We start from the raw sequence: 26,495 nt of genomic DNA, 5'->3' as shown, positions 1-26,495 counted from the left end.
ATGAAAGGGTTGGGGACAAACCGTAGCAGACACCTGTCTGAGTCCTGTGAACCTTCCTCGGGACATTCAGAGACCCTCTACCCTGCCAGCACCCTGCCACGCAGCCCTTACCTACTGAGCCCCACAATGGACCACTATGGCACCATGGACCCCCAAATGTATCCTTCAGCCAACCCAGGCTCCCTGCCACCTGAGTGCATGCTGCCCCTCAACAACCAGCTGTCCAACAGCAGCACCTTTCCCAGGATTCACTACAACTCCTATGACCAGTCTGACTTCTCTCCACCTGGAGACAGCATCGGGGGGATTAGCACAGGGACCATGGGCACATCCATGTCCATGGGCATGGGAACGGGTATGGGCATGGGCATGGGCATGGGCATGGGCATGACAGGACTGAGTGGACGAACACCCATGATTACAAGTGGCTCAGCAACTATATCCCATCATATGACCAAGAACCAGGCACCACCCAGTCTGCTGGACTTTGAAAAGCAGCTACCTGGAGGCCGTGATGGATTCAGCACGTTGCAGTTTCATCGGACATCTGCTGTTGCTGCCGCCAAGCAGCGCACAGACAGTCCTGGTCGTATCCGTTACATGCTGCACTCAGTGCAGAAGCTCTTTGCAAAGTCCCAGTCTCTGGAGAGCCACAACATGAAAGGAAATGTCAATGGACGCTCCACTGGTAGTGGTGGAGGTTCGTCTGGCACAGAGGACGGAGGGAAGCAGAATCGCAGATCAAAAAGTAAAGATCGGGGTACAAAATCGGAGGCGACTGCCAAGCGACGACCACGCTCCAACATGTCAGGTTACTGGAGCTCAGACGATTTGGACAGCAGCGATTTGAGCAGCTACCATAACACCATGGCCATGATGACTCTGGGGCGTCCAACGGGCCACGACAGCCAGGGGGGGCAGACCAGATACATCCACAGTGGCTACAACACTATCAGCTCCTCCAAAAGCAGCAATGACATGAAATATCAGGCACTTCCTGCGCCTGAGGGTGGGGGAGGTGTCAGACTAGGTGGAACAGGAAGAATATTAATCAATGATAATGATTATATGAAAGGAGGGTCCTGGTCCACGCTGACCATGGGCCAGCCGAGACAGGTGATCCAGAAGGGCTCGGCTACTCTGGACAGGTCCATGCTCAAATCCAAATCCTGCCAACAGGAACTAACCTGCAACTACCTGCAGGTTGGACGACGGGTGAGCCTCAAGTTAATGTAGTGCATATTGTGTTTTTACTATTTACCCATTATTTATTTCTATTAACTATTACTATAAGCTTACTTTGTGTAGGTTAAGAAAATATCAGTATCAAGTTAATATAGTATTCGTACAATACTATCCCCACTACGGTGATAAAGGGATGACAGATTGTTAAAAAAAAAAGACTTAAGACTAATTATGTCTACTTAATGCTGTCCATAGGGGGATTGGAGTAGCTCATTAGGCCGCAGCGGGGGTGCTAATGAAATCCCATGTCGGCGGATGCGCAGTGGTAGCTACGTGAAGGCCATGGGAGACATGGAAGACAGCGACGACTCTGAGGGAAGCCCCAAACCCTCACCAAAAAGCGCCGCTCGTCGCCAGAGCTACCTCAGGGCTACGCAGCAGTCTCTGAGCGACCAGCTACCCCCACGCAAGTAAGACGTCAGACTGAGCTTTATTATGCAGCACACATTAGTATTCAACAGCAAGTAGGGTGATGGTTATAATTAAAAACACAGGATTGCAACCTGTTATCAATTCTAAAATGATATACAGGCCTTAGTTATATCCTCTATGTGAATATACTTAGTTACTGTTTGTCTGCCTAGGGTTAATTTTCTGGAAACACCCAGATACTCAAAAGAACACATAGTTCTAAATACTGACTGGCACAAACTCTCAGCAATCAAAAGAAAATACATTCACTGCCCTTTTCTGTGAGTGCAGGAAGGAAACCATCACGCCCAGCCTCACCACACCAGTGCAGGAAAATACAAATGCATACAACAACATGCACACACAAGTACATTCAGTCCATGCTGCGCTTACTCACGCATAGAATTAAGCAGTGTGAGACTCCCCGTTGTCCTCCACATGCCAGCCTTACTACCATACCTCATGTGTGATTTTCCTCCCTACTGTTGGACCCACAAAGCATCCGTCTAGCAAAGAGGATACAGACAACACCAGTGTAGTTTACATAATATGACGCTGACTTTTGTTTCCAGTGAACCAATAAATCACCACAAATCAGCCTCACGTCTCCAACTGACATTGCGCCTCACTTGCCTTTAAATTACACGCTGTCTGAAACAGACATATTGCCCGATATGTGATGCAGGTTCAGTGGGACATAGCTGAGTTCACTGTGCCTTTTCATAGAAATGAAAATGCGTCACTCTTCATTTGGATCTAAGGCAATGTTAAGCAAATTTTAGCAAGAAGGAACTGTCACGTTTTGTATTATCTACTCTAATTTCAGAGCTCACAGTGTTTCGCACATTTGCAGAAGAACAATCATAATGACCAGAAGTCGAAAAAGTTCGCTGTCTTTGACAAAATCGCTTCTGTGTGTCTAAGTTTGTATCTGAGGTGACTGCCTGCAGAGATTTGCTCAAGAAATGTATGAAATTTGAATGGTTCAATATATTTTTGTCATGATGTTCATGCTTTGACAAACTCTTCTGTATTCTAGATGTGTTTTTATATTATTGCCAATGACAACTGCATCTAGACAAATGAATGCAATAACGTCTTTACTAGTACATTTAACAATGCTTTAAAATATCATCAGCGCACACTTGAACTATAATTGACTTTTGAAATTAATACATCGCCGTAAAGCAGCTCTTATTTTTGTTGTCAGATTGTCCTCAACATATCAGTGCTGCACCATACGCAGACACTTTAACAGTGGGCATGTCTGGTTGGATTAGAGATGGAGTGTTGATGTAAGAGAAGCACACCCATAGGCATACCTGACATACACACCTCCGCATAAATTACAGATTTAGATTTCAAATCCCTTTAAAGCCTATGTTTCATTTAGGATTTATTCTTCCCTAAAGCTGCTTGAATGACTAACCCTACTCCCCCTGCCAATCCCTGACCGTCCAACCCCACTCTCTTCCGGTCTGCTCCACCCTGCTTGGCATGAGCAGCAGAACCCTGGATTACACCTTGTTGCAAGGGGAGCTGGATGCCCTGTGGTCTCCACTCCACAGTGTGTCCTCTCTGCACCAGCTGGGCAGGTCAATGAGCAGGTCAGTGATAGGTCTGTAAGCCCCGTCTCAGGGGTGTGGTGCAAAAATGCTTACGTCTGATTGGACCCTTTACAATCAATTACTTTGCACCACCCCCCTCAGATGTCTGTGAAGTCAGCGGCGACTCCAAATGCCAAATTCATACCCTGCTGCCAACAACTGCCAGCCTCCCTTAAGCTTGTAAATACCATCTGCCCAGTGCTTTTAGGTGAAAAGTAGCTGAGTTTGACACTATTCAAATGGAGGGATGAGGGGACATCTGTGTCCATAGACCATGGCATGGCAGCTTGCTGTCATGTAACTATCACTGTGTGCCAACAAAGAATATGTAAAACACGCCTTTAGAGCTGCGGCCCAATTAAACCTGAACCTGTTCTTTGTCTTGGCATCATGATGGCACAGAGAGCTGTGTACATGTGACGCCTTACATCACTGGCTTTGCATGCTCAGACGCTACGATGACAGATGCTGACATTAGATGAAATTGGAAGAGTGTTGAGATTTGGATTTTTGATGGCTCAGACCTGCAAGTGGAAATGAAAGGAATAAGCTTGAATTACAACTTTATCCTCCCATTTTTTTTTTCCTCTTTCAATTCCTGGTTTTGCTGATAGTTCATTTTCTCCTCTGATCCATTTTCGCCTGCATCATCGTATATTAACATCAACAGTTATTCCATCTTTTCCATGAGTATGTCCTCATGTACTCTTTCGTTGCCTTTAATTTTCTTCCTTATATTTCATAACCTTAACTCTTCTTATTTTGTTTTCCTTCTCATCTCTTTCCAGCTGTCTTCCATCTCTCAGAGAGCTCTCCAATAATCGCAGCCTGGACAACCTAGACTGCATTGGGGGCACAGTCTCATCTTTGCCACCCTGGGATGATGATGATGACTTCAGCCAGGCCTGCAGCACTTTGGGCAGACGTAGCTGCTTGGCACAGGTCAGTGCGCGCCTGGACAGGACAGACAGGGAACTGCAGTAAATGTAGGGTTTGTGAGCTCTCGTAGGCCAAATAATGAATTCATGTTTCTCTCATGTTTGTGTCTCTTTTTTTTCTCTCATTAGCTCAGCCGATATTTTTCTAATGAGTTAAGAACACATTTGTTCTTGCCTGAAATTTACATCACGTAGCTCCTAGCAAACTTTCTACATCCACAAGACCTCTGTCTGCCTTGAGCTATTAACACTCACTTCCATAGTATCATTTGCATTTTTACAGATACAGCTTGGATGACTGACAAAATTAACTTCCAGTGAACAAAGAATCCCTGTTTCTCATATTAATGTTATGAAGTTAAAAGCCAAATAATTGACATTGATAGTTTTAAGTCTAATTCATCGACTTACATGAGAGCTATTAACCTCCCACTGACAAGGTCACTAAAATGATGAACAACTATGCGTCATGGCTCTGATCTTTTTCAATGAGCTAGTCAAATGAGGCAGTGCAGGCTATTAGTACAGGATTTGCACCCAATCTCTGACAGGTCACTGCATTACAACAACAAATGTGTCCAATATTTGAATTTATTGCTTTAATTTGTGTGCACAGCAGCATAGCAAACAGATTTAATACGCATTATAATTTAGACTTGTTGAGGTCAAGTTGTATCATTTGAAACTTTTGCCAAAACAAAATTAATTTGAATCAGAACAAGTGAAAATCACCCATAGCCGACATTTAACGTGGTGTAACCAGCAGATTCTCTGCTTCATTTTCCTGTGTGCTGCCTCTCCTCTCCTGCGCTCACCCAACACTGAACCATCAAAATAACTTTGGTACAAACACATTTTTGACTCCTGCTCAGGCTGTTTCTGCCGAACAAGAGAATATGAAACTCATCTGCTGTGCTGGTTCTGCTTCTTCAAAAGAAGTCTCAGTAATGGCAGCCTTTTTGTGATGATGTGCAGTTGCTGCAACGGGAAAAAAAAACTCCTAAAAACTTTTCAAAGTGATGTGTCTTGACTTTGTATTTCTTTTATTTTCTGTAAGTTGACAGTTCTTGTGTAGCAAGCCATGTCAAAAAGTAAAAAAAAAAAAAAACATTTTAAAGACAGCCGAGCCAGAATCCAGCATAAAGGGAAGCAGGAGGAAACACACTGGTTTCGCTGGGGTGGAAGAGCGCTGTGCTGGGCACTTCTTAGCACTAATTGTACCTCTTGTTCCCAATTGTCACACAGTTAAACTTTTGACCTTTTCTGTGCCATTTTATAGCATGTCATCAAATATGTCTCGCAGGTGGAGAATGCCCTTTACAGACACAATCTCCTGGTCTGTTGGTGGTCACCTCCAGTGCTGGGAACAGCCTCAGTGATCAAAATGAGCCCACGCATACACAACTGTTCTCCTTGCTCCGCTACTCCTACGTCTTTGCCAATCTTGTCCTTTCGTTCCTCCAGCTACGGGACCTAGAAATGAGTCACCACTATGAGGACCGCAGCTCCGAGTCCACATTCAGAGATTCCCGTTCCCACTCTCAGGACAACTCGGAGCCTCCGGACTTGCCCATGCCGACATGCTTCCGATCCCGCAGCCACAGCTACCTGAGAGCCATCCAGGCTGGCTGTTCCCAAGATGACGACACAGCTTCCATCGACTCGGGCTGCTCGCCACCTCTGACTGACACCACTGTTCGCACCTACAGCACCAGCACTGGTGAGTCATTTATTTTGACCATATAAACCATATAAAGTGGGGAAAACCATGATGCATGTGTTGTGTCCCCAGACTGAGATATGAATGCTTTCTTTATAATATACACAATATACAGTATTTAGTACATATGTGTTTTATTTGGTTATCAAACCACCAGACACATGAGCCACATTCTTGCTTTAATTCATATTTACCATAACATTACTTTGAATGCTCTTCGTAGCCTTGGTCCTGGGTGAAACACTAGTCCTCCAGCATGCACACATTTTAGCTCAAACACAGCCTCTTTTGCCCATGATAGACGACCCCTCTACACAGTGGAAGACATGGAAAGAACAGTTTGGCTCTTACCTGATAGCCACTGGCTTGGACAAAGCCCCAAAGGAGAAACAACTTGCAATTTTTCTTCAGCGTTTGGAGACAGACAGACAACGCATCCTACCCACACACACAGGTAACAAATTGTAACCAGTTCCTTTACCCTAGAAAAAATATATGTTTTATCAATTTACCACTTCATTGGCCACAAAAGGAAAAAATGGCAGAAAGTCACTTTCAAGACAAACCCGTCAGCTGTTGGACATCCATTCATGAGACACGCACAAGATCACACTGCTGCTCCAGATGAAGCATCACAGTGGAGCTTTGGTTATCAGTGAAATTATTACAGGACACGGTAGCACAAGAACACACTGTGTGCAATTTGCTTGTTGCCATGATGTTAAATTTGCTATAACTGAGGAACTGTGAGTGAGTAAAATGACGCACATCAGGCAGGGAGGCGTTGTACTGGTCGCTGACATCTGACTGCTCACTTTGTTTAGAACTGGAATTATATATATATATATATATATATATATATATATAGAGAGAGAGAGAGAGAGAGAGAGAGAGAGAGAGAGAGAGAGAGAGAGAGAGAGAGAGAGACACACACACACACACACACACACACACACACACACTGTATGTATGTGTGTGTGCATCTGCTTGGGATATTAATACCTCAGAGCATCCACTTTGTGGCGCTCTTCACCAGAGTCCTACAGACCATGGAGCTCATGCTGCTTTCAAGTATAGTAGAATTTTTCACTTTCTGGTCTGATATTGCTGAAGCTCTCCAGGATGGATAGTATTCGCATGTGTCTTGACAAATGGTAATGGACGACATTTGAGAAAATGAAGATGAAAATGAATAATAAATCCCTTATTTTATTAAATTATAGATTCTAGATCAGATTTTTAATGGTGCATTTTGGTGGTTCAATGGTCGGATGTGTGTTTTTTGCATCAGTGTAGGTCAGGGTGAAATAACCTGGGTACCTGAGCAGGGAGAACATCCTAAGATAAGATAAGATATCCCTTTATTAGTCCCACAGCGAGGAAATTCACTGTGTTACAGCAGCAAGTAAGCAAAAGTAAAAGAACAGCAGAAATAGAACCTCAATAAAACAATAAATGGCTAGAAAGTGGATAGAGATGTACACAGGGAAAGTATGTCCAATTTAAACAAGATGAAGTATAAAAATAAGCACAATGTACACGTGTGGGAATATAAAAACTGGGGGAATATAAAAAGTATTGCACATTAAGTGATGTTGTTATAAATGAATATAATGTATGTATAATATATATGATATTGAATAATATACATAGTACACATTATAGTGCCGCCATTGACAGATTTGGTGCATGTGTGGACTGCTGACAGCTGCCTGAAGGAAGGACCTGCGATATCGCTCCTTCACACACTTGGTGGAGCAGTCTAAATAAATTTTCCTCTAAATAAATACATTGCTCAGGACAGACTGATTGAGACAAATACAGTTATTGAGGTTTGACATTATAACACATAGAAGTATGTGCCCGCCAAAATGAAACTCTACTACACCATCCACTGGGGAGTCGGAATGTCCGAGGCGCTCCTGAAGGCATCAGCAGACACGCCTCCCCCATAGACACAAACAAAAGGGAGGCAGAGCCGCTCCTACTCCTCCTCCTCCTCCTCCTCCTCTTCCTCCTCTTCCTCCTGCTCCACCACCTCCACACAGCCGGACACAGACGGCCTCCCCCGGCCTCAGCCGCCCGGAGAGGATTTTAAGTTGTACCTCCAGACCCCGGGCAGGGTAGGTGTTGTTCTCACCGTGTGTGTTTATGTGCTTTAATTAAGACCAAATGTGCGCTGCGTGTTTTCCGTTAAGTTTCTAAGGTTGGCAGCTTGACTTAAACTAAATATCAGCTAAACTAAGTGCTCTCTCTCCTTCTCGGTATTATCTCAGCAGATTACTTTAAATCCACAGTTTACATCAATGTGTGGGTTTGTTGTTGGCAATTAATTGAACATATTATCAACCTGAGCAGGTGCCTTTGACCATTAACTCCCCCTCAGGAGAATAATGGATGAAATATTCATTTGCTGTTCTTAAGTATTTAAAGGTACTTTTATTTGATTAGTTTAATTTTGGTTGTCTGTGTTGCACGCTCCACTACATTTAGATAGATCAACTATCAAACAGTGTATAAAGAAGTTACAATTAGCTGGTTATTGTGTGGAAAAACTAATGATCTTGATGGTATTGTTAGAATATAACTCTCTGAAAGGGACCATACTACCCAAACATTAATTTTACTCTAATACTTTGAGTATGTCTGCTGTTAATAATAATCTTGAATGACCCAGAGGATTTTTACAGAGTGGTGTTACTATTTTTTTTTACTAAGATAGAAGGTTTACTTCTTCCACCACTGTGCATCAGTAACAGTAATAATACCACTTGGTGAAAATAGTCCACTGCAAGTATAAGTCCTGCATTTTAAAACCGATTCGGACACCGTTGTAAAAACTTAAATGTAAGTAACACTGGTGTTGTTGTGAAAAAGTGTCCAAATCAAGAAATAGTAATGTTACCTAATCTTAAAAGTGTCTAAATGTTAACAGAACATCACTCATGCTGCAGTAAAATGTTCCCTGTCTGTGTTTAACTCTCATACCTGATGTTTTTTATTAATATTACTGCTGCATTGATGCGTATACGTAGCGTTTTATGGATTTACTGTTGGGTAGTTTAATTTCCAGACCATCGCATGTTCGTAGAACCACATCGCTATAAAAAAAAGTCAACTTTTCAAACTGCCTGAGATCTTAATGAGCTGGAGAATTTTCTCAACCCCTTCATGGAACACTTATCACAAACTTTATGTTGTTGTTTTTTACTGGACAGGAGGGGGAAATGGTAATCTTTATTTGCCTCTGAGATGTAGAGGGGTAGCCGGATAAAACTGCATAAAAAGGAAACACTAGTAAAGTAGAAGTGCCTTGAATTTGTACTTAAGTACAGTAGCCGGTAAATGTACTTAGTGACATTCCACCTGTAGTCTTGAATAGGTTAAGTCGTCTTCCTCTTTGTCTCATGTTGATAACAACATTGATTGTCAGCACTGAGTTAACATTTAAATATGCTCGTTTGCTTGTTTTAAGAAGTATCTGGCACGTGACGAGTCAGATGCAAGCAAATTTACACCATTAAGCAAAACTTAAAGTAGTGCTGAGGAAATTTGGGGAATCAAGCCTTTTGAGACGACTCCGTCATCCGTTTGAAATCTCCAACCTCTGAGATAAATATGTTTGCTCACTGGTAAGCCTGCCTCCGTCTATCAGGCTTCCCATGGTGCAGTTTGATGCTCTCTTTGCTATATTATTTATTGAGCATTCCCCACCATGTGTTCAGTACTAAGTGCTCTGTTGCTGACATCAGAAAAGCATGTTCCCACTAGGTGTGCGCTCATGGCTGCGATGCTCCTCCATGGGAGTCGGGATAAGCGGGCTGCCGTTTTAACTGCACGAGGACATGTTGTGTGTAGCTGCCTGGAAGACCCTTGAGCTGCAGATAGTTAAATGCACTCACGTGTCCTCATAAAAGCTGATTGTGTTTGGTTTCTAATGGAAAATTGGCCTTCACGGAGGATTATTTGAGGGCTGCCCCACTTTTGTCCCACATGGTGTCCTGTGTATTGCAACATGGATTAAATCCCATTTTTGAGGTCACATTTAATATCAAAAAGCCAGGCAGTTTTGTAGCTGCGCTGTTGTTGACAGAAAGTAATGTAGTAATTAATTGGAATAGTGGCTTTGGTTAAAGGGAGTGGCGGCAGTTTCAGGCTGGGTTGTCTGTTACTTGTGTCTGTTAACTGATCAAACAATACAGATGGGTCAGCAGGCAAATTGGCAGGCAATACTAAACTGTTAAATAGAGCATCACAATCCACCTTTTGTGTTTCATTGTTTCTGCTTCGTGTTCCAGCTCCAACTGAGCAGCACCACCTCAACCAATCAGCTGAAACTGTACATTGCTGCTGGTCAAATAGTTCAGCGGGCCTTAAAACATCAGAGAAAGCTGGACCAAAGCTGCCATTTAATCTGCACCACATTTATGGAGATTGTTTGGCCGTCCTTGGATACACAAACCACTTCATTTACCCTCCACAGTAGCTTAAATAAGATCAGGTCAGGGTTCATCAGTGAAATGATGAACAAGGGGCTGAATTTGTTAGAATTAAGAAACACTCAAGTCAGGTGTGTTCATTAAATTATAGCTAATGTGATGGAGGACCTTATTTCACTCTAAAGGGATAGATTATTTGAAGTGGGGTTGTAGAGGGTACTTATCCATAGTGTATTACTTACAGTAGATGGCGGGTGACACGCTTGAAAAGGCAGATGGAAGTATGCACACAGACATGAAGCAATGCACTGCTGTGAACGGGGGCAGCAGACACACGCATTTTAGACAAAAAAATAAAATATCTGTTCAAGCGTACTCTATATTTAAACCATGTAACATTGCTGTCACACAGCCCTTCTCATCGGGGAACTGAATTCGTTGTTTCGCTCTTGGCCGTCTTCAAAGCCACCAGACTCCCAAAAAAGCAGTAATTTTATCATACAGAATAGTGCAGCAGCTGCTGGACTAACAATCAACAAGCTAACATATTAGTTTGGATCCAAACTAACCATTTAAAACACTAAAGTCGGGCAATAATACAAACACGGAGTCCGGCAACTTTGTAGAGAGCAACTTTGCAATACAGCAGCTTCAGTTCCCCGATTAAAAGAGCTGATATTCTAAATATAACAGACGCTTACAGTGGTACAGATTTCTTTTAGGTAGCTAAAATAAATGTTTCTGCTGCCCCCTTCCTCAGCTTTGCTTCATGTCTGCGTGGATAATTCTGCCTGCTTCTCCAAACTGAAGGCATGCCGACCACCATATACTATAAGTAATACACTCACTATGGACTATGAACTAAGCACCTCATATATAAAAACTGAACTATCCCTTTAATGGAATGTGTATTTGTACAATATTCAGACTGTGGGAGGAAAAAATGTAGACTTATGTGTCAGTTTGCCACTTTTACAGCATTCCTGTCAGTATGGGTGAAATGCCTCACACAGAAACTATGTTTTAAACCTGATCTTGGATTTCAGTGATTTACAGTGACGCCACTGTTGGAGCTGCGGTGGGTTAATTATCTCCTCAGTTTTCCCATGGCAAGCGGTAAAATGCTATTAACGGGGAGGAGACCACTGTGTGGGTTCTAGCACATAAAAGTTCATCCTGTTTTCATGTTGTTTTTCTTTCAGTTTTTGAATATTTAGCCGTGATTTAATCTGTTAGTTTGCATCACAGAGAATCGAACAAAATTGAGTGGAGAAAATACTGAAATTGAGACAACTTCAGCAACACTGGGGAGAGGGTTGAGTGCAAAGCCGTCATGGGCCTGTTGCAAACTGTTTTCAGCTGCTGTAGCTTCTTGAAACTAATTGTTTTCCAGCCTTGAAAATCACATCTTGGACCAGGGCTCGCAGTGGACAACAGGACCACTGTCCAGATGGCATGAGCACCACAGTGCTCTGTGCCCACTCCAGATTCCACTCTAACATTTTGGCACAAAGCATCTCTGTTGTTAAATTCCCATCTGTCGAGCGACCAGTAAGTTCCTCTGAGCAGCTCCTATACACAAATTCGGCATATTTAAGACGTAAAAGTACTTGAGTTTATGTCAATTTTCATGGCTCTATGGAAAAGCTCTGTCAGCTTTTGGTGCTATTGTCAGAAACATGCACACATTTAAGGATGTGTTTTATGCTTGCACAGCTGAGTATGTTTGTGCGACTGAGTTGTAAAATAAGCATGTACAGGAAACGGTCTGAGTTAGCACATGTGCCACTTAGTATCCATCTGTCTGTGGGTGAGTTTCTGCAGCGGATGCATTTTCTGGCTTTTAATGGGCATTTGTCAAGGATTCAGTGGTCTTCACTAGAATGTATTTACCTACATTGTGTTTAACAAATGTCGTTTTTTAATTTTATCACCAGTTACTCATCAGTTTCACTTCTGGGATGTGGGAAAATCAATAGCTACAGCCATAATACAGTAACAGCTGACGAGGTGGTAAAAGTCCATACTTGTTGAAAACCTGTCTGATCACTTGAGTGGTTGTCCTGTGCACACTATTGTGAAGCTGGATCTAGTAGAATCACTGCAGCACCGTTTCGCAGCAATAAGATATCTGATTATGATGTATCAGCCGATACTCGTTTTTTCATCATCATCATCAACTCACAACATGCAAACATTGTTGGAAAGGACTCCTTTATATTTAATGTTTCTGTATATGTACTGAGTGAGGCAATTTACAGTTTGAGACTGAAAGTCTACAGCCATGCTAGGGAAATGCTAACTTCAGCATGCTAACTTGCTCTCAAAAGAAAAGTCAGGGCATGAATGTCTGTACTAAATTTAATGGCAGTCAAACCAAACTTTGCAGGGAAATAGAAATAAGTCAGTGCTGACCAAAGTGGCGGATCAACCATTGTGTCTGACATTCCCATCTCCCATGGCTAAAAAATGAACTTCTCTGTGGGGAAACTGTAATGAGGACACTGTTTTACAGATGAGCTCAAAAATACATCATCTTTGGCATGTCTGCACTGTAGTTTCCTGTGACCCTCATATACAGCATTGACATATTTGCTTTAAACCAAAAATGGGCTGGTAATATTGGCCCGGCCCATTTATTGTGTCCAGCTCTACTACGTTATCTCCTGTCTAATCTCAGAGGCAGCTGTCAGTTATGATTTTAGGGCTTGTTTTTGGTGGGTAAAGCAGATTCGGTGGTATTAAGACTTAAGGGGGGAGTCTGTTCAGAATGACGAAAGCATGATGTGACACTTGGAGAACTGCAGGGCAGGTGTCCAAACACAGGCACACACACGCACATCTATGCCCCCTCACACCCGCTCAGTGACAGCTATTCTGCAGACTAGGATGCAGGAGTGGAGCCAGTGCAGCCAAGACAGTGACAACCCCACTCTGCCCAGCATCTATCACTGTCATGAGAGGGAACATGGACAGCGAAAAGCTGTCTCAGCAGGTTTTCCTAAGGCAAGGATGGTGGTCAGAGGCCGGTGGATTATCATGGCTAGTAACGTGTGCTGTCTCACTATAACGGATGGTAAACTGCAGGTTTCTTAGAATACATTTTCAACGCTGGATTTCTTTCTCACAAGATGCCAAGAACGGACCAAGTCTGTGCTGAAATGATGACAGCTCTGAATATTACTGAGGTGTTATGGTTGACGTGTCTATTTACGATCCTGTGGATGTCAAGGACTGCTTTTTGACGAGTAGACTGGTTCCCATCATTAAAATGAAATTGAAAGCATCACATTTAGCTTCTTTTGGAAAGCCCATGCTTAGGCACAGGCATGCATCATCATACATTTGAAGTGATGCCGGCTTATTATTTACAATGAGGGCTGGACATTCAAAAGTGTGTGTGTGTGTGTGTGTGTGTGTGTGTGTGTGTGTCCAGTCCCCTCTTTGCGATGCTCATGTGCAGGATATGAAAACACAGGCTAGTTCTTGAGATGGTCCGGTTTGGATGTGGTTTCTGCGTCGCATGCAGACTTGCAGTCTTGCAGATGGAGCCAGTGCTTTGGCTTCATTGAAATCTGAGCTTCATCCTGAAAAAGGTGTAGGAGTTCAGGTTTGCTGAAGTTATGAATGAAAATCGAACACTCTGATCAATAGCAGAGCCAGTCCACGCTAATTTTGCACAGTGCCAACCCAGGAGACTAGTTTGTTGCTGACTGAAGCTTTCTCAAAACACAGCTGGAATGAACTGGATGACCTTTTGGTTAAGTATCAGCCAATAGCAGACTGCCAACGCAATAGCATGCTTGTCTAAATAATAGGGGAGCAAACCCACAAAGGCTTTTCATTACCCTTGAAGGAGCTCAGCACTTATACAGTCCGCTGGAATAGCTGACTGATAGTTTGACGGCTCAACTCCCAGTTCAAGAGTTTAATGTGACACAGGGATATGTGTGAGGTCATATGAGTTTGGTGATAGGTGAGGTTGCATGCACATTCGAGATAAGGCTAAGAAGTGGATTATGTTGAACAACAGCACCTTTGTTTGAGTGTTTTCTCAGCAGCTCACATGTTCGCTGCAGGAATTCTTCCAAAATCCTTGACGGGATTTCTGACCAAAGCGTTCACTGAAGCAACACGAGGTATAAACAATGCTTGCTTCATGCAGAGCCTCACAGGGACATCAAATGCTGACATGCAGTTTCCTCTCATCTCAAAATTCCTTTCGGTTGTCACCGCAGGACATGTTGACTATTTATTACAGTCTGCTTGTTTATTAAGAGTTTGGGTGGTGAAAATACCTCGGATCCGATGATGATGCATTGTGTCTGTGCAAGCTTATTACACTTTTAGTACAACAGCATTTAGTATACAACGGCTGAGCTATATAGAAAGGTGTGTACCCCTTTAACAGGGTCAATAACATCTCAATAAACACATTCATGTCATGTCAATGTCAACACCACATTCAGTTAGTTAGAATTTATCCATACACACACACACACATATATAGTATATCACCTGTGTACATATTAATGCTCTGTATGTAAGTGACATCCTTAAGCACACACTGTGTAATTTCATTTGAAAATCATTAATTATTGAATTAATATTCATCATGTGGCGATGCTGCATTGACAGCAGGCTCCAGAAATACTTTCCTCCACGGTTTGGCCCAGTGGAGAAGCAGAGTTGCTCATTTGAAGGCATCGACTATCCCACTGATGTGCTGATTAGGGCGCAGTCTGCACCATGAGATGATGTTTGTAAGCAATAATGTCAAAGGCAGAAAATGCAGACTCAAATCATCATCAAGTCTATTTTAATAACGGGTGTCTAAATAGAAAGCCATTACTGCTGACATATTTGGCATTTGTACTATGTTGTATTTTTATTTATACAGAATTTTTTTTTTTCTCTTCGCTCAGCCTCAAAACACAGTCTGTTCCTCTCTCTGTATTAATTCTCCTCTTTGGTCTTTCTGCTGTTTTTTTTTTGTGTCAAATAAAGCATCTGTTCAAAGGATCATAAAGTAGCCAAAGGGTCCATAATGTTACAAGAAAATATTCTGATTACATTAGAGGTTTTAGCAGCCCAGCATCACTGTCTGCCTTTACTACATGTGTAGGTTTTCTGCATTTGAGTCTTGTCTAATCTGTACGTATGAGAATTATGGCCGTTACTTTTTTATTTGCATTTTGTAACCATCTTGATAAATACAATACAATGGCTGATTCAACTATACGAGGTTGTAATTTGGCACTACTTTGGGCAATTTACATCCGTAGCCCATTAACCCGATCTCTTCACATGCACTGTTTTTGTCACTGGGTAAATTCCAGCTCACAGACGGACCATTTGTTTCCACCGTTACTGATACTGTTCCAACTGTAAGGGAAAGTATCCATTAACCAGGCTTGTGATTAGATTGTTGGATCAGATAAGTAAATGAGTCGGACAGAGCAATGGAGGCAAATATTTGTCCATGGTTTTTTTTTGCATAAGAAAATCTGCTTTTAATGTTGGACTCCTGCACATAAATGTTCCCACTGTGAGGAGCTCATATTTAGATTTGTAACCCTTTGTGTGTGTGTGTGTCTGTCTGTCTATACATTAACAAATATATATTCCAACATTAACAAATCTTAGCATTGAGTGTCATCTGTTGTGTTTTGTCATCAGTGTCAGACTTGCTCCGGGATAAAAGCTTCAGCAATTATTAAATCATTTGGACAGAATGGGAGTGAATGGGTCTTTGCTTTGAAAATAATCAGCTATTCAGAGTTTGTCATATAATATAATGCTCCTCCTATTAGACGTATTTCTCTGAGTGGCTTCTTTCCCTCCTCTGTAAATGAACCTCTTTATTCTCCCGTATAGCTGAAGGCCGTGTTTGGTCCGGCATTAGGGAGTGGCGAAGATATATGTCCTCCACCAACTTCTCAAACACATTCGGCCCTAAAGAGTCAGATGGTCGGCTAAATGGCTTTACTGATTTTATCACCTGTCTCGTGATCGAGGCTTTGAAGTGTGATCTCATTTTCTCACCTGTGTGGAACGGTATGCATGTTCGGCAGCCTGCCTGATTTGATTTTCTGCTTTACGGGATGCTTCCCTGATTCTGCTGGTGCTCCTGCCTTCATGCAACAAAGTCCCTGTGTATTCATGTAGAGTACGGAGCACTCTGCTCTGGACACACTGAGAGAAAACATCAGTCAGTTCTTGGAAAGATGCTGATCTGTACTACTTTTACTCATTCTTGTTTAGAGCTCACTCTGCCTGGACGCGATTAGATTTGCTCAACACATTTTGACCTACGTCGTTTGTAACCCTTTTTTTCCCCCCTATTTCTCTGTTTCTCATGTCTTTTCCTCTTGTATCCTCCTCCTGTCTCTTCTCCTTCAGTCTCTACATGCATAACCACCTGTAAGAAGGCTGCCCCTCCACCAGTGCCGCCCCGCACAACCTCCAAGCCCTACATCTCTGTGACGGTACAGAGCAGCACCGAGTCGGCCCAGGACAACTACCTGGACCAGCAGGATCGGAGGTCGGAGGTCAACAGCCAGTCGAGCCACGCTCACAGCAACTCCTCTGACAGCCTCGACAGCACTCGTGCCAACAGCCTGGCCCGGGGCATTCCCCGCCCACCGCACATCATCCCCACTCCCATCGCCACCCCGAGAGAGCCAATCATCCCTACCACCTCCAATGCTTCCACTGAGACAAGTGACTCAGTAGTCCAGCATGAGTCCCTAAGATCAGGATTTATTAAAGCGAATCTAGTGGCAGAGGAGCCCCTAGTTGCACCAATACCCAGGCGGAAACTGTCCTCTATTGGCATACAGGTAGGCGATGGGAGTGTTGCACCAAACAGGGCAGGTACAATTGAATTAGTGCTGTTAATACGTACTTATACTGTTAACGTAGGTCCCCAGTCACAGTGTAGCTTCAAGTGTAGCTCGCTCTGCCTGTTGAGCCTGAATCCAGGAAATGGATCATTTTTTACAGTAATCCTTTGTGGTGTATGGCTGAGTTTGAGTGTGTCATCAAAAATGTGCTTGCAAGCTAAAGGTCTCATTAGGGTGGACTTCCCTCTATCATTAGAGCTGGCTTTATGCTGAAGTATAGAAGGCAGAAAATGCATATTTTTGTTTGCCTTCAACCATAACTTTCTGTTCGGTGTGTGCTGAAATAACAGAGCTTGTCTCCATTTTCCAGGCCCTGCACATTAACACAACTCAGCATGGTTGAATGTTAATCGTTGCACTGAATAAGAAACCAAGCACTAAATACGTACAGATTCTCTCTGGATTTTTTCTGTTGTTCTTCCGATTATTTGGGTTTTCACTTGGAAAATTTAAAACCCTGCACTATACTCGAGGTTCGACAATAACAAGCGCCAAATGTGGGCAGATTTTCCGTTTTGCAAGTAAATCTCACAAGCCTATATGCCACACGGGCGGGTAAATGTACTGAATTAGTCTTGTAGTTAAAAACTTTAAGAATGCTGCTAGCTACAGTTAGGCTAATTAAATAGCTATTAAGTGGTGATATTTCCAAGGAGTAAGCCAACCTTTAAAACCAAAACCCACTGCCGAAAAGGAAGATGAAGCACATACTAAAATATATAATATATATGTATATATATATATACACGCACGTGCACATATTAGTGGTTTATTAAGTCATTCACACCATGATTTTTGTCTAACTCGATGTTCCTAATTTTGTCTTGCTCACTGATCATGCTTTTTTGTTTTTTTATTTTTGTTCTAAGGTTGACTGTATTCAGGAAGTCCCACGAGAGGAGACCCCGCCACTGACCAAATTTCAGTCAATTGGAGTACAGGTGGAGGACGGGTGGCAGTAAGTCCTCTTCCTGTCCTTGTAACAACGTGAGGAATTTCTATTATAGCCACACACACTGTTCTGACTATTCTCTCCCTTTACAGACTCCATCTGGATGTGAAAGCAATGTGAATGTCTGGTTTCGTCTGAAAGCTATCTTTGTGTCTCGTATTGGTGGTGTAGATTTCCTGATAAGAGTGTTTGCTATTTAAATGTGTCTCTGCTTTAGTATATTTGAGACCCGTTTCTAAGTTACTGCTGTGTAGTTAAGATTCTGTACTTGTGATGTTTTAATGCCAGGACGCCTCATTCTAACTTTTGCATGCTGCATTTATTATTTTGTATGTAGCAGCTGTTCTGAGTCCGACCTGATGCTTGATCAACATAGCCAACTAAACAACAGTTTCTCTGTTTATTTGTAGATCGTCATTCCTATTTTTCCTTAATTGATGTTGACCACACATTTGTGCTGTGTGACATTCACCAAAATATGGCTTACCCTGCCCTCCTGCTGTTCTTGTCCTCCTCTGATATTGGTTAAGATTCTTCAGTCAGTGAAAAATGTCATTATCTGACTGAATCGCCACTTGTAAGCATTTCCCGAGTGATAACAGGAAATGGAAATAATGTCGAGTCATACAACATTCATGTTCAGTCTGGTCTGTTTGCCATATGAAAACAAGAAGCTGGACTCTTAGTGATAAGAGATCAGTTTGTGCCAGTCAGAGTGCACTGTTCTCGTGTGTACAGAGCCCAGTCTCGGATAGATCCTGTTTATTTATATCAATATTGATCAGCAGAAAAAAAAACTTGTTTTCAAAGCCAAGCATTGCTTGTTTGTTCCCGTAATGGAGACATCATTCTTGAATAATTTATTGTTTTCTTTGTCCACTGCTCACTGCACATAACGGTGACCAAAGAAAACGAAACTGGCAAAATCTGAATTCTTGTTCTTTTGAAAAGCCCGTCTGTAACCGTGAGTTTCACCCTGTTTGTTTCAGGCTCAGTCGCTCCAGTAGCATGGCCTCAAAACAAGAAACAGACTCGGACACACAGGACATCCCTGTCATCACCCATGTCAGTAATGCCAAATACTCTGAAAAGAAAGTCATGGTCAATAGTGCCAGCCAGTCCATGAGCTCGCCTCCTGGACGAGACTCTTTAGACAACGGAGACGCTGCAGGTGACGCCTCTTCGCCCCCACCCCCCAGACAGATCCTCAACCGCTCCACCACACGAAGTAGCTCTTCCTCCTTCTCAGAAAGTCTAGACCCAGCACTGGACCCCTCATCTCTACCACCTCCAGACCCGTGGCTGGAGAGTGGGAATGGGAGCAACAGCAGCGTTCCCCAGAGCGGAGGAGGGGGGACGCTGTGTCGGAGAGACGGCCACTGGTTCCTGAAGCTGCTGCAGGCTGAGACGGGACGCATGGAAGGCTGGTGCCAGCAGATGGAGCAGGAGACCAAAGACAACCAGCTGTCAGAGGAGGGTAAGGCTGCTATCATACATACCACTTCACAACATCTTTTAGTTAAATTGCCTCCAAGTCTCCAGCGTGAAGCAGTGAACAAGGCTGTGTCAAAGTTTTAGGAAGTTCCTCTGGCCAGCTTGCACACTGTGTGATCATTGTTCAAACAAATCCTTTTTGTTGCCTTCACCAAATAGTCATGCAAGGAAGACTTTTTTGGGGGGGGGGGTTAGCGTAAAGAACGTTCATCTCCTAAGTTATTTGGCCCAGAAATGGCTCAACAAAGCCAAATGTTCAGTCAAAAACTTGCTGGGGTGAAACATGTGCAGGCCCTTTGAATGGACCCTGCATCATAACCCTGTTCCAGGGGTCTGTTGCTGTCTGAGGCAGAACTTTAAAACTGCTCAGTTTTAGGGTTCTGCCTCAGGCCCCACAATCACCCTATCAGACATACACAGCATGGAGGGGATGAGGCAGTAATACCTGGGGTTACCACACACAAGCAGGCCTGTAATCCCCAGAATTACACAAATCTACTCTGGAACTGATTAAACCTCCAGATTAGATTAGTGCCACAGCATCAGCACTGAGCGCACACACATAAATACACATTGCACACACAAACAAACAAACAGCAGGAAGGCTTTGGATGCTCAGTTCATATCAGAAGCACTGGATCAACATATGAACAAGGCTCTGCGGGTCTTTGTGAGTCCATATGTTTTATGGGTTTTTTTTTTTTTCAGAAGTGTGTGTGCGTGACCTTTTTCACAGTAAAGTAGTCTGCATTAAATCGGATGCAAATCTGTACTCCAGAGCCGGGTCTCATCACACTATAATCACATTGCCATAACTTTTACAATCCAGCGATCAGATAGGGGTCCCAATTCTATCAGAGCAGATGTTTGTCCTAGTTTTGCCACAGGCTAACACAGTGTCCACTGTCCGACAGAAGGCTGGAGTATCTATATAAACTTAAATGCCATTAAAGAGGATAACATTGTCCAATACACTGTAATCCTCTTCATGCCACCCTGTCAAGTTGGTTGGGCCATGCATTGCAAGGTGCACCTAAACCATCAAACCAGGGATATTATATGTCTAAGTCAGAGAACACTTGACGTAGTTGAGTGTAACCTTGTGATGCAGGCAGGTTCGGGTGTGTGCACCATGTTGTCTAACTGTAGCAGAAAAGACTAGGTGTGTGTGTGTGTGTGTGTGTGTGTGTCATCCATAGCCTGAATAACAAGATGTCTCTAAGATAAGCCATTATTAAATAATTGTCACACATTTTATGTTATTTTTTGTTCTCTGTAGTGCTGGGGAAGGTTCGCAGTGCAGTAGGAAGTGCCCAGCTCCTAATATCCCAGAAGTTCCAGCAGTTCCGGGGACTGTGTGAACAAAACGTGGTGTGTATATAGACTTTTTGTGATGCTTCCACCCCACAGGTCTGCACACTGGCATGAAACTCAGACTCACATCTGTGGTCTCAAACACACATTTTTAAGACCAAACCCAATGTTATATTTTGATTATTCTGTTTTCTACAAGATTGTCTCAATGCACATGAAGGTTTTCACACAAAAAAAAAAACAGACTAATCAGGGAACAGCTATGATACAACATATTAGGCCTACACAGGATGGTGGCCCACCAGCAAAAAATACAAGGCGCTTATAATAAGCCAATAAGCCATTCCCCTTGGGTGACGTGTTTTACTGGAAATGGCTTTATACAAATTGTAGCCAACTACCAGCACATGGCACTATAACACTATAGCAGTTCAGATTAGGAAAGCATCTGTTTTATATGTTGGTTGATATGAAGCTCGATTTCCCAAACACCGGCCAGATGAACATGGCTGGAGAGTTAAGAACTCCTTTGCCAGCACGATTTGAACAAAAAAAAAAAAATCTGGTCCAGAACAGTAAAGGCAAAACGCCCATATTCACAACATGCACAGGTACACTTCAGGATTATACAGTGTCGAAATGAAATTAAGAAGCTCTTCGTCATGGAAAGAGAGAGAGACGTTTCTAAGGGAACGAAACCGAGCCCAAAGCTTTACGTAAGAAAATGACCCGGTCCAGACATGAAGCCTGATACTTTTCCAGGACACATCAGGCTCGGCTCAGGTAGCAAGAACCAGACCACAGGAGTCATCGCAAGAGGATTCAGAGAACTAAATCACACGGTCACATCAACTGTCTTCTTTACAGACTGTTATCATTGTGCTATTTACGCAAAAGAAGAAATGATTCGCCACATTTAAGCAAATCTACGATGAATGCTTCATGATATGACTGTATCCTGACTGACTGACCAACCGGACCTTCTTATCTCAGTCAGTGTGTAATTTCCTTTGCTGCTTTTTCAACAGCTTCACATCTCGTTTTGATATTTTGCACAGTGTATATTGGCTGGCTCTCCAGAAAAGCTGATTAGGAACATAATCAGAAGCAGTGCTTGCAATAACTGTTCTGCTGCTGAACTTGACGGGTCTGTTAGCACGGTAGCAACATAGCACATGCGCTGCGCCTCAAGCTGTGTGAACATCACCGCAGTGACTGGAGCCTGCACACACACTGACGCCAGTCCGCCTGAAGCGATCCAAACAGTGGCCGTGTCAGAGGAGGAGAAGTCAGAGCAGGATTTACCTCACATCTGTTTGCTAATCTGTGCAGGCTTTACACAAACAGCAAATACACAGCCAGCTGTTTGTAAACAAGTGAGGGGTTATGTCTGTATTAATCTAGATCCTGAATGATTTCATTTCCTTTTGTTGACACTGACAAAAAAAAATGAACGTCCCTTTTTGTTTTTCTCTTATTTTACTGGGCTTTGTCAAAGCAAGTATTTGCATGTTGCTGAAAAGGATGAAGCTCTGCTGTGGTCCTTTTTTCATTTTGTTCTGGTGTTCAGCTTGACGAAAGAATTGAGTTAGAACATGGCTCCCTCTAGTGATGAATATGGAAAGAGCATGTATGTCATCAAGTAATGCAGTGCAGATGTGTAGCACAGGAATAAGAGTGAGCGTAGAAATGACCTGCAACTTGAGTCTGTCCAGGGGATTTTTGTCGCATGTCGTTCCTCAGTTCTCTCCATTCGTTTCCATCATCTCTCTACAGTCAGCTACCTGATAATGAAGGCATAAAGGCATCTGATCTAATAAGGCCATAAAACGGACCCAGAAATACACAGTTAAATATAAGTGGAACCCAGGCACACACTTAGTAATGGCGAAATACACATTTCTGCAATGAGATATTGATGCAGTTTATTCACAATAAAAAGAAAACGTGCTTGTTTGGGGAAAAAAATAATCAAACTCCTGTGGAGAGTCACTGTAGCCTGAATTTGCCTTCTCGTTCTCGTGTGGCAACATCCTCTTCACATGGCCTCGGCTGCTAAAGTTGCATTACCAGTAACGGTTGTGAAGATAACAAACCACACTATTTTCAAAGCAGGACAGCCAAGAGTTGGGATTTGGTGGAAATGTGACACACCGATACACCTCTTACTCCCCTGATTCTCACATTATGGACAGACACATCCAGGTTAATGTATTTTTTAGAAATACAGCCTAGTTTACTTTGCTGAATCTTTTTCATAAAAGTTCAACAGAATTTTATATATTGGATGATACATTTTTTTTTATTTGTTTTTATCATGTACTTGATCTATTAATGTTGAATGTCCATTTCACATCAGAACAGGACGCACATTGAAAGATAAGCAACACGTGGAAGCCGTAACGACAAGTAAAGTATTAAGTTAATTGGCTCTGACTAATTGATTCATAACTGGTTGAAATGCAGGACTGAAAGGACAACTTTCACAAAACCTGACAAGCAAAAAGACCAGATCAGGGCATCAGGGGTATTTATACATTCGAAGATGAGGCATAAGTGGTGTGTGAGCACCACATGCTAGTTTGAAATTAGATTTTGCTCGCTTGTCAGGAAATAAATGTTTCTCCTATCCTGTGATGCTGTTTATTCTCTGATTCATCCGCTCTACACCACAACATTGACGGTGTCCTATCTCTCCTCATCGTTCATTGGTTGTTCATTCATTTTCAGAATGTGAATGCCAACCCGCGGCCCACACCCCAGGACCTGGCTGGTTTCTGGGACCTGCTGCAGCTCTCCATCGAGGACATCAGCCTCAAGTTCGATGAGCTCTACCATCTCAAGTCCAATGACTGGCAGCCCATGCCGCCTGCGGCTGCCCAGTCGCCCCCTGAGCGGAAGGTACTTCCCACCCCTGCTGCCCAGTGCCCTGGCTGGGGTAGGAAAGCCGCCGAAACCGGCCTCTCTCCTCCCACCACCACCACCATTTCTCCCACTCTTTTTTACCTCCCCGTTCGACTTCCCCCTTCCCTGCGTGGGATAAAATAACAGGGCCTCCCTGTCCAATTGAAAGGGGCCAGAGAGTTCCCTTTAGGCATGCATGGAAAACTTCATCTCAAAGAGGGCTGTCGTTGGTGTGTTTTTTAAATGTAAAGCCCTGCTTTGAGCATGCATGTGTCACCTACTGATGTGTGTGTTGCAGTGGAGCATGGCTAAGATGCACTGGCTTATGTGACAGAATGCAGTCTTGCTTTTGCTCCTTCTCTGTTTAAATGTCTTTGCTTGTGTTTGTGTGTCTTTGTCAATGTGTTTAGCTCTCCGTCTGGTCTGCGGTGGTGTCTCTTGTATGTTTGTGTTTGTGTGTGTTGAGTCTGGATGTTTTAACTGCCGTAGCTGAGGTGCCCTTGCTCTATGTTGCTTTGCAATGCAAATGCATTGACTGTGTGTCTTGTGACCCTTTTTATTGTGCTTTCAGTTTGATCCAAAGTGCCCATCAATTCATGTTACCATTTCATGTCTTGGAAATGTCATATAAATGACTGTTTTCTCAATGTTTTCCTATTTTTACCAGTTGTCTGTCAGTGTTTCTTTCTGTGTTTCACCTAAAACCACTAAATGTTATTTCAAGCTTTAACAAAAACAATCAGCAATGTCATTATGTCTCTGTCAAAGTCCTGTCTGCCAAACCTGCCTAAACAAATAGAAACTCCTGAGGAAATGTTGTGTCTTATATTCTCTCACTGCCTTATATGTGTCTTTTCTCCTCCTTTCATACTCTGCTGCCCCCTTGCTCTCTCTCTCCGCCTCCTCCGTCTGTCACGTCTCAACACCCCCAACATCACAGGACGAGGAGAAGGCGGCCAATCCAGCGTCAAAGAAGCCTGGTAAGGGACGACCGTTGCTGAGCCGCGAGAAGAGCGCCGACTCCTCATCCACCTCTTCTTCGGCCTCGGCAGAGAAGCAGAGACAAGAGGCTCGCAAGCGTCTGCTGGCTGCTAAAAAGGCCGCCTCGTTTCGCCAGAACTCCGCCACAGAGAGCGCAGACAGCATCGAAATCTATGTCCCCGAGGCCCAGACTCGCCTCTGAAAGAGACAGTGAGAGGGAAATATATTGGATCGGATCAAAGGACAGATAAGTGTCGCTGAAATACCTGGGGGAAAAAAGGAGAGGAAAAATTTCGCAATGCAAATGAGCTACTCTGAGTAAAGATGGATGGAGGTGGGGATGAAGAGATCTAATTGGGGCGGGGGACGATTTGGGCATTTTTGACAAACTCCTACTGTTATAGGCTGGTCCTGGTGGCATCAAACACTTATTTAACAATACAGAAAATGAAAAATTAAACTTTTGTGGACTCAACCGACTATGAAGCAGGAGACTCCTCATTTGAGGCTGCCATTGAAAACCTCAGCTGAAGAACTTTGTCATTTCTTGTTACTACTCTTGATATCATAAAATTGTTAACGAAGGTATTGTTATTATGACGGTTATATCCTAAAAATTCTATATGAAGACTGTTTTAAACGTTCCTCTATCTTGGCTATAAGATCTATTAAGTGGGCGGAAGGCAGACATTAATGCTCTTCTGTCTCCCATCGTCCTCCTTCTCTTCCCAGATCATTGGCCATCTTGTAGCTTTGCACAACACCACCTTGTGGCCATCTCACACACACACACACACTGTGCACACTACATCCACTGCACTCACACACACACACACACACACACACACTCACCTCTGTATGTCTTCCTTGTATTTATTTGTTTACTTTATTCATCCTCTGTTTTGTATAAAAATCTGTTTTAGATCTGGTTATTATGAATATTTTCGGTATGATGAAATCGAAAGTCAGATTTGAAGGGGTATTTATATAGTTCCAAGCAATTAACTCTTATGTGTGTGTGTGTGTGTCCTCCAAAATGTTCTTGTGTCAAAGATTTTAAACACTGGTGAGAATCTGTAACGTTTAGTTTCTTAATGGTTTTGAATGAAAGCACATCCCACTTTTAACGATGACCGAGCATGAGAGTCAGTGGCCACAATATTACTGAATATTTAGACGTCTTCAGATTCCTTTTTTTCAGTCTCTTTTTGCTTCTCTCTCTCTGTTCCCATTAACTTTTTGTTTCGTGACTGCAGGCACGTGAATCAGGATTTTTACTCCATCTGTCTGTTTAATGCTTCTTTAAGTGCTTTTATTAACTTCACTTAGGATTCAACTGGTACACTTCAAATGAATCTAGGGCTTTTATTGACATAATGCAGCAGGCTGAGTGTGCAGGAAGGAATTGCGACACACATTAGGACACATGTGTCTTGCTGTTATTTTTATACTATGTTCCCGAAAGCATTTTGATTTATTTTTCGTCCCATCGCTCCACAAAAATCAACCTTAGACCTTTTGTTACTATCATTGTTTCCCCTTCATTGAACATCATCTAAAATACCTGCACTTTTTTTATTCAAAG

At 42.9% G+C, this 26,495-nt stretch overlaps 1 protein-coding gene across 1 annotated transcript; it reads left to right on the top strand.

The window, feature by feature from the left end:
* dlgap4b (discs, large (Drosophila) homolog-associated protein 4b) lies at positions 1-26,495 on the top strand. The gene is made up of 12 exons (XM_070840600.1): positions 1-1,215; positions 1,441-1,655; positions 3,162-3,263; positions 4,052-4,205; positions 5,666-5,921; positions 6,223-6,375; positions 16,763-17,202; positions 18,135-18,223; positions 19,207-19,694; positions 20,991-21,082; positions 23,756-23,926; positions 24,870-26,495. Exons 1-12 carry the CDS (start codon positions 1-3, stop codon positions 25,110-25,112), a joined length of 3,618 nt encoding a protein of 1,205 aa, XP_070696701.1. The 3' UTR covers positions 25,113-26,495.

Source organism: Pempheris klunzingeri, chromosome 2 (assembly GCF_042242105.1).
Source record: "Pempheris klunzingeri isolate RE-2024b chromosome 2, fPemKlu1.hap1, whole genome shotgun sequence".
Taxonomy (NCBI): domain Eukaryota; kingdom Metazoa; phylum Chordata; class Actinopteri; order Acropomatiformes; family Pempheridae; genus Pempheris; species Pempheris klunzingeri.
Note: the sequence above shows the minus strand (reverse complement) of the source record. Positions and strands in the feature narration are given on the sequence as shown.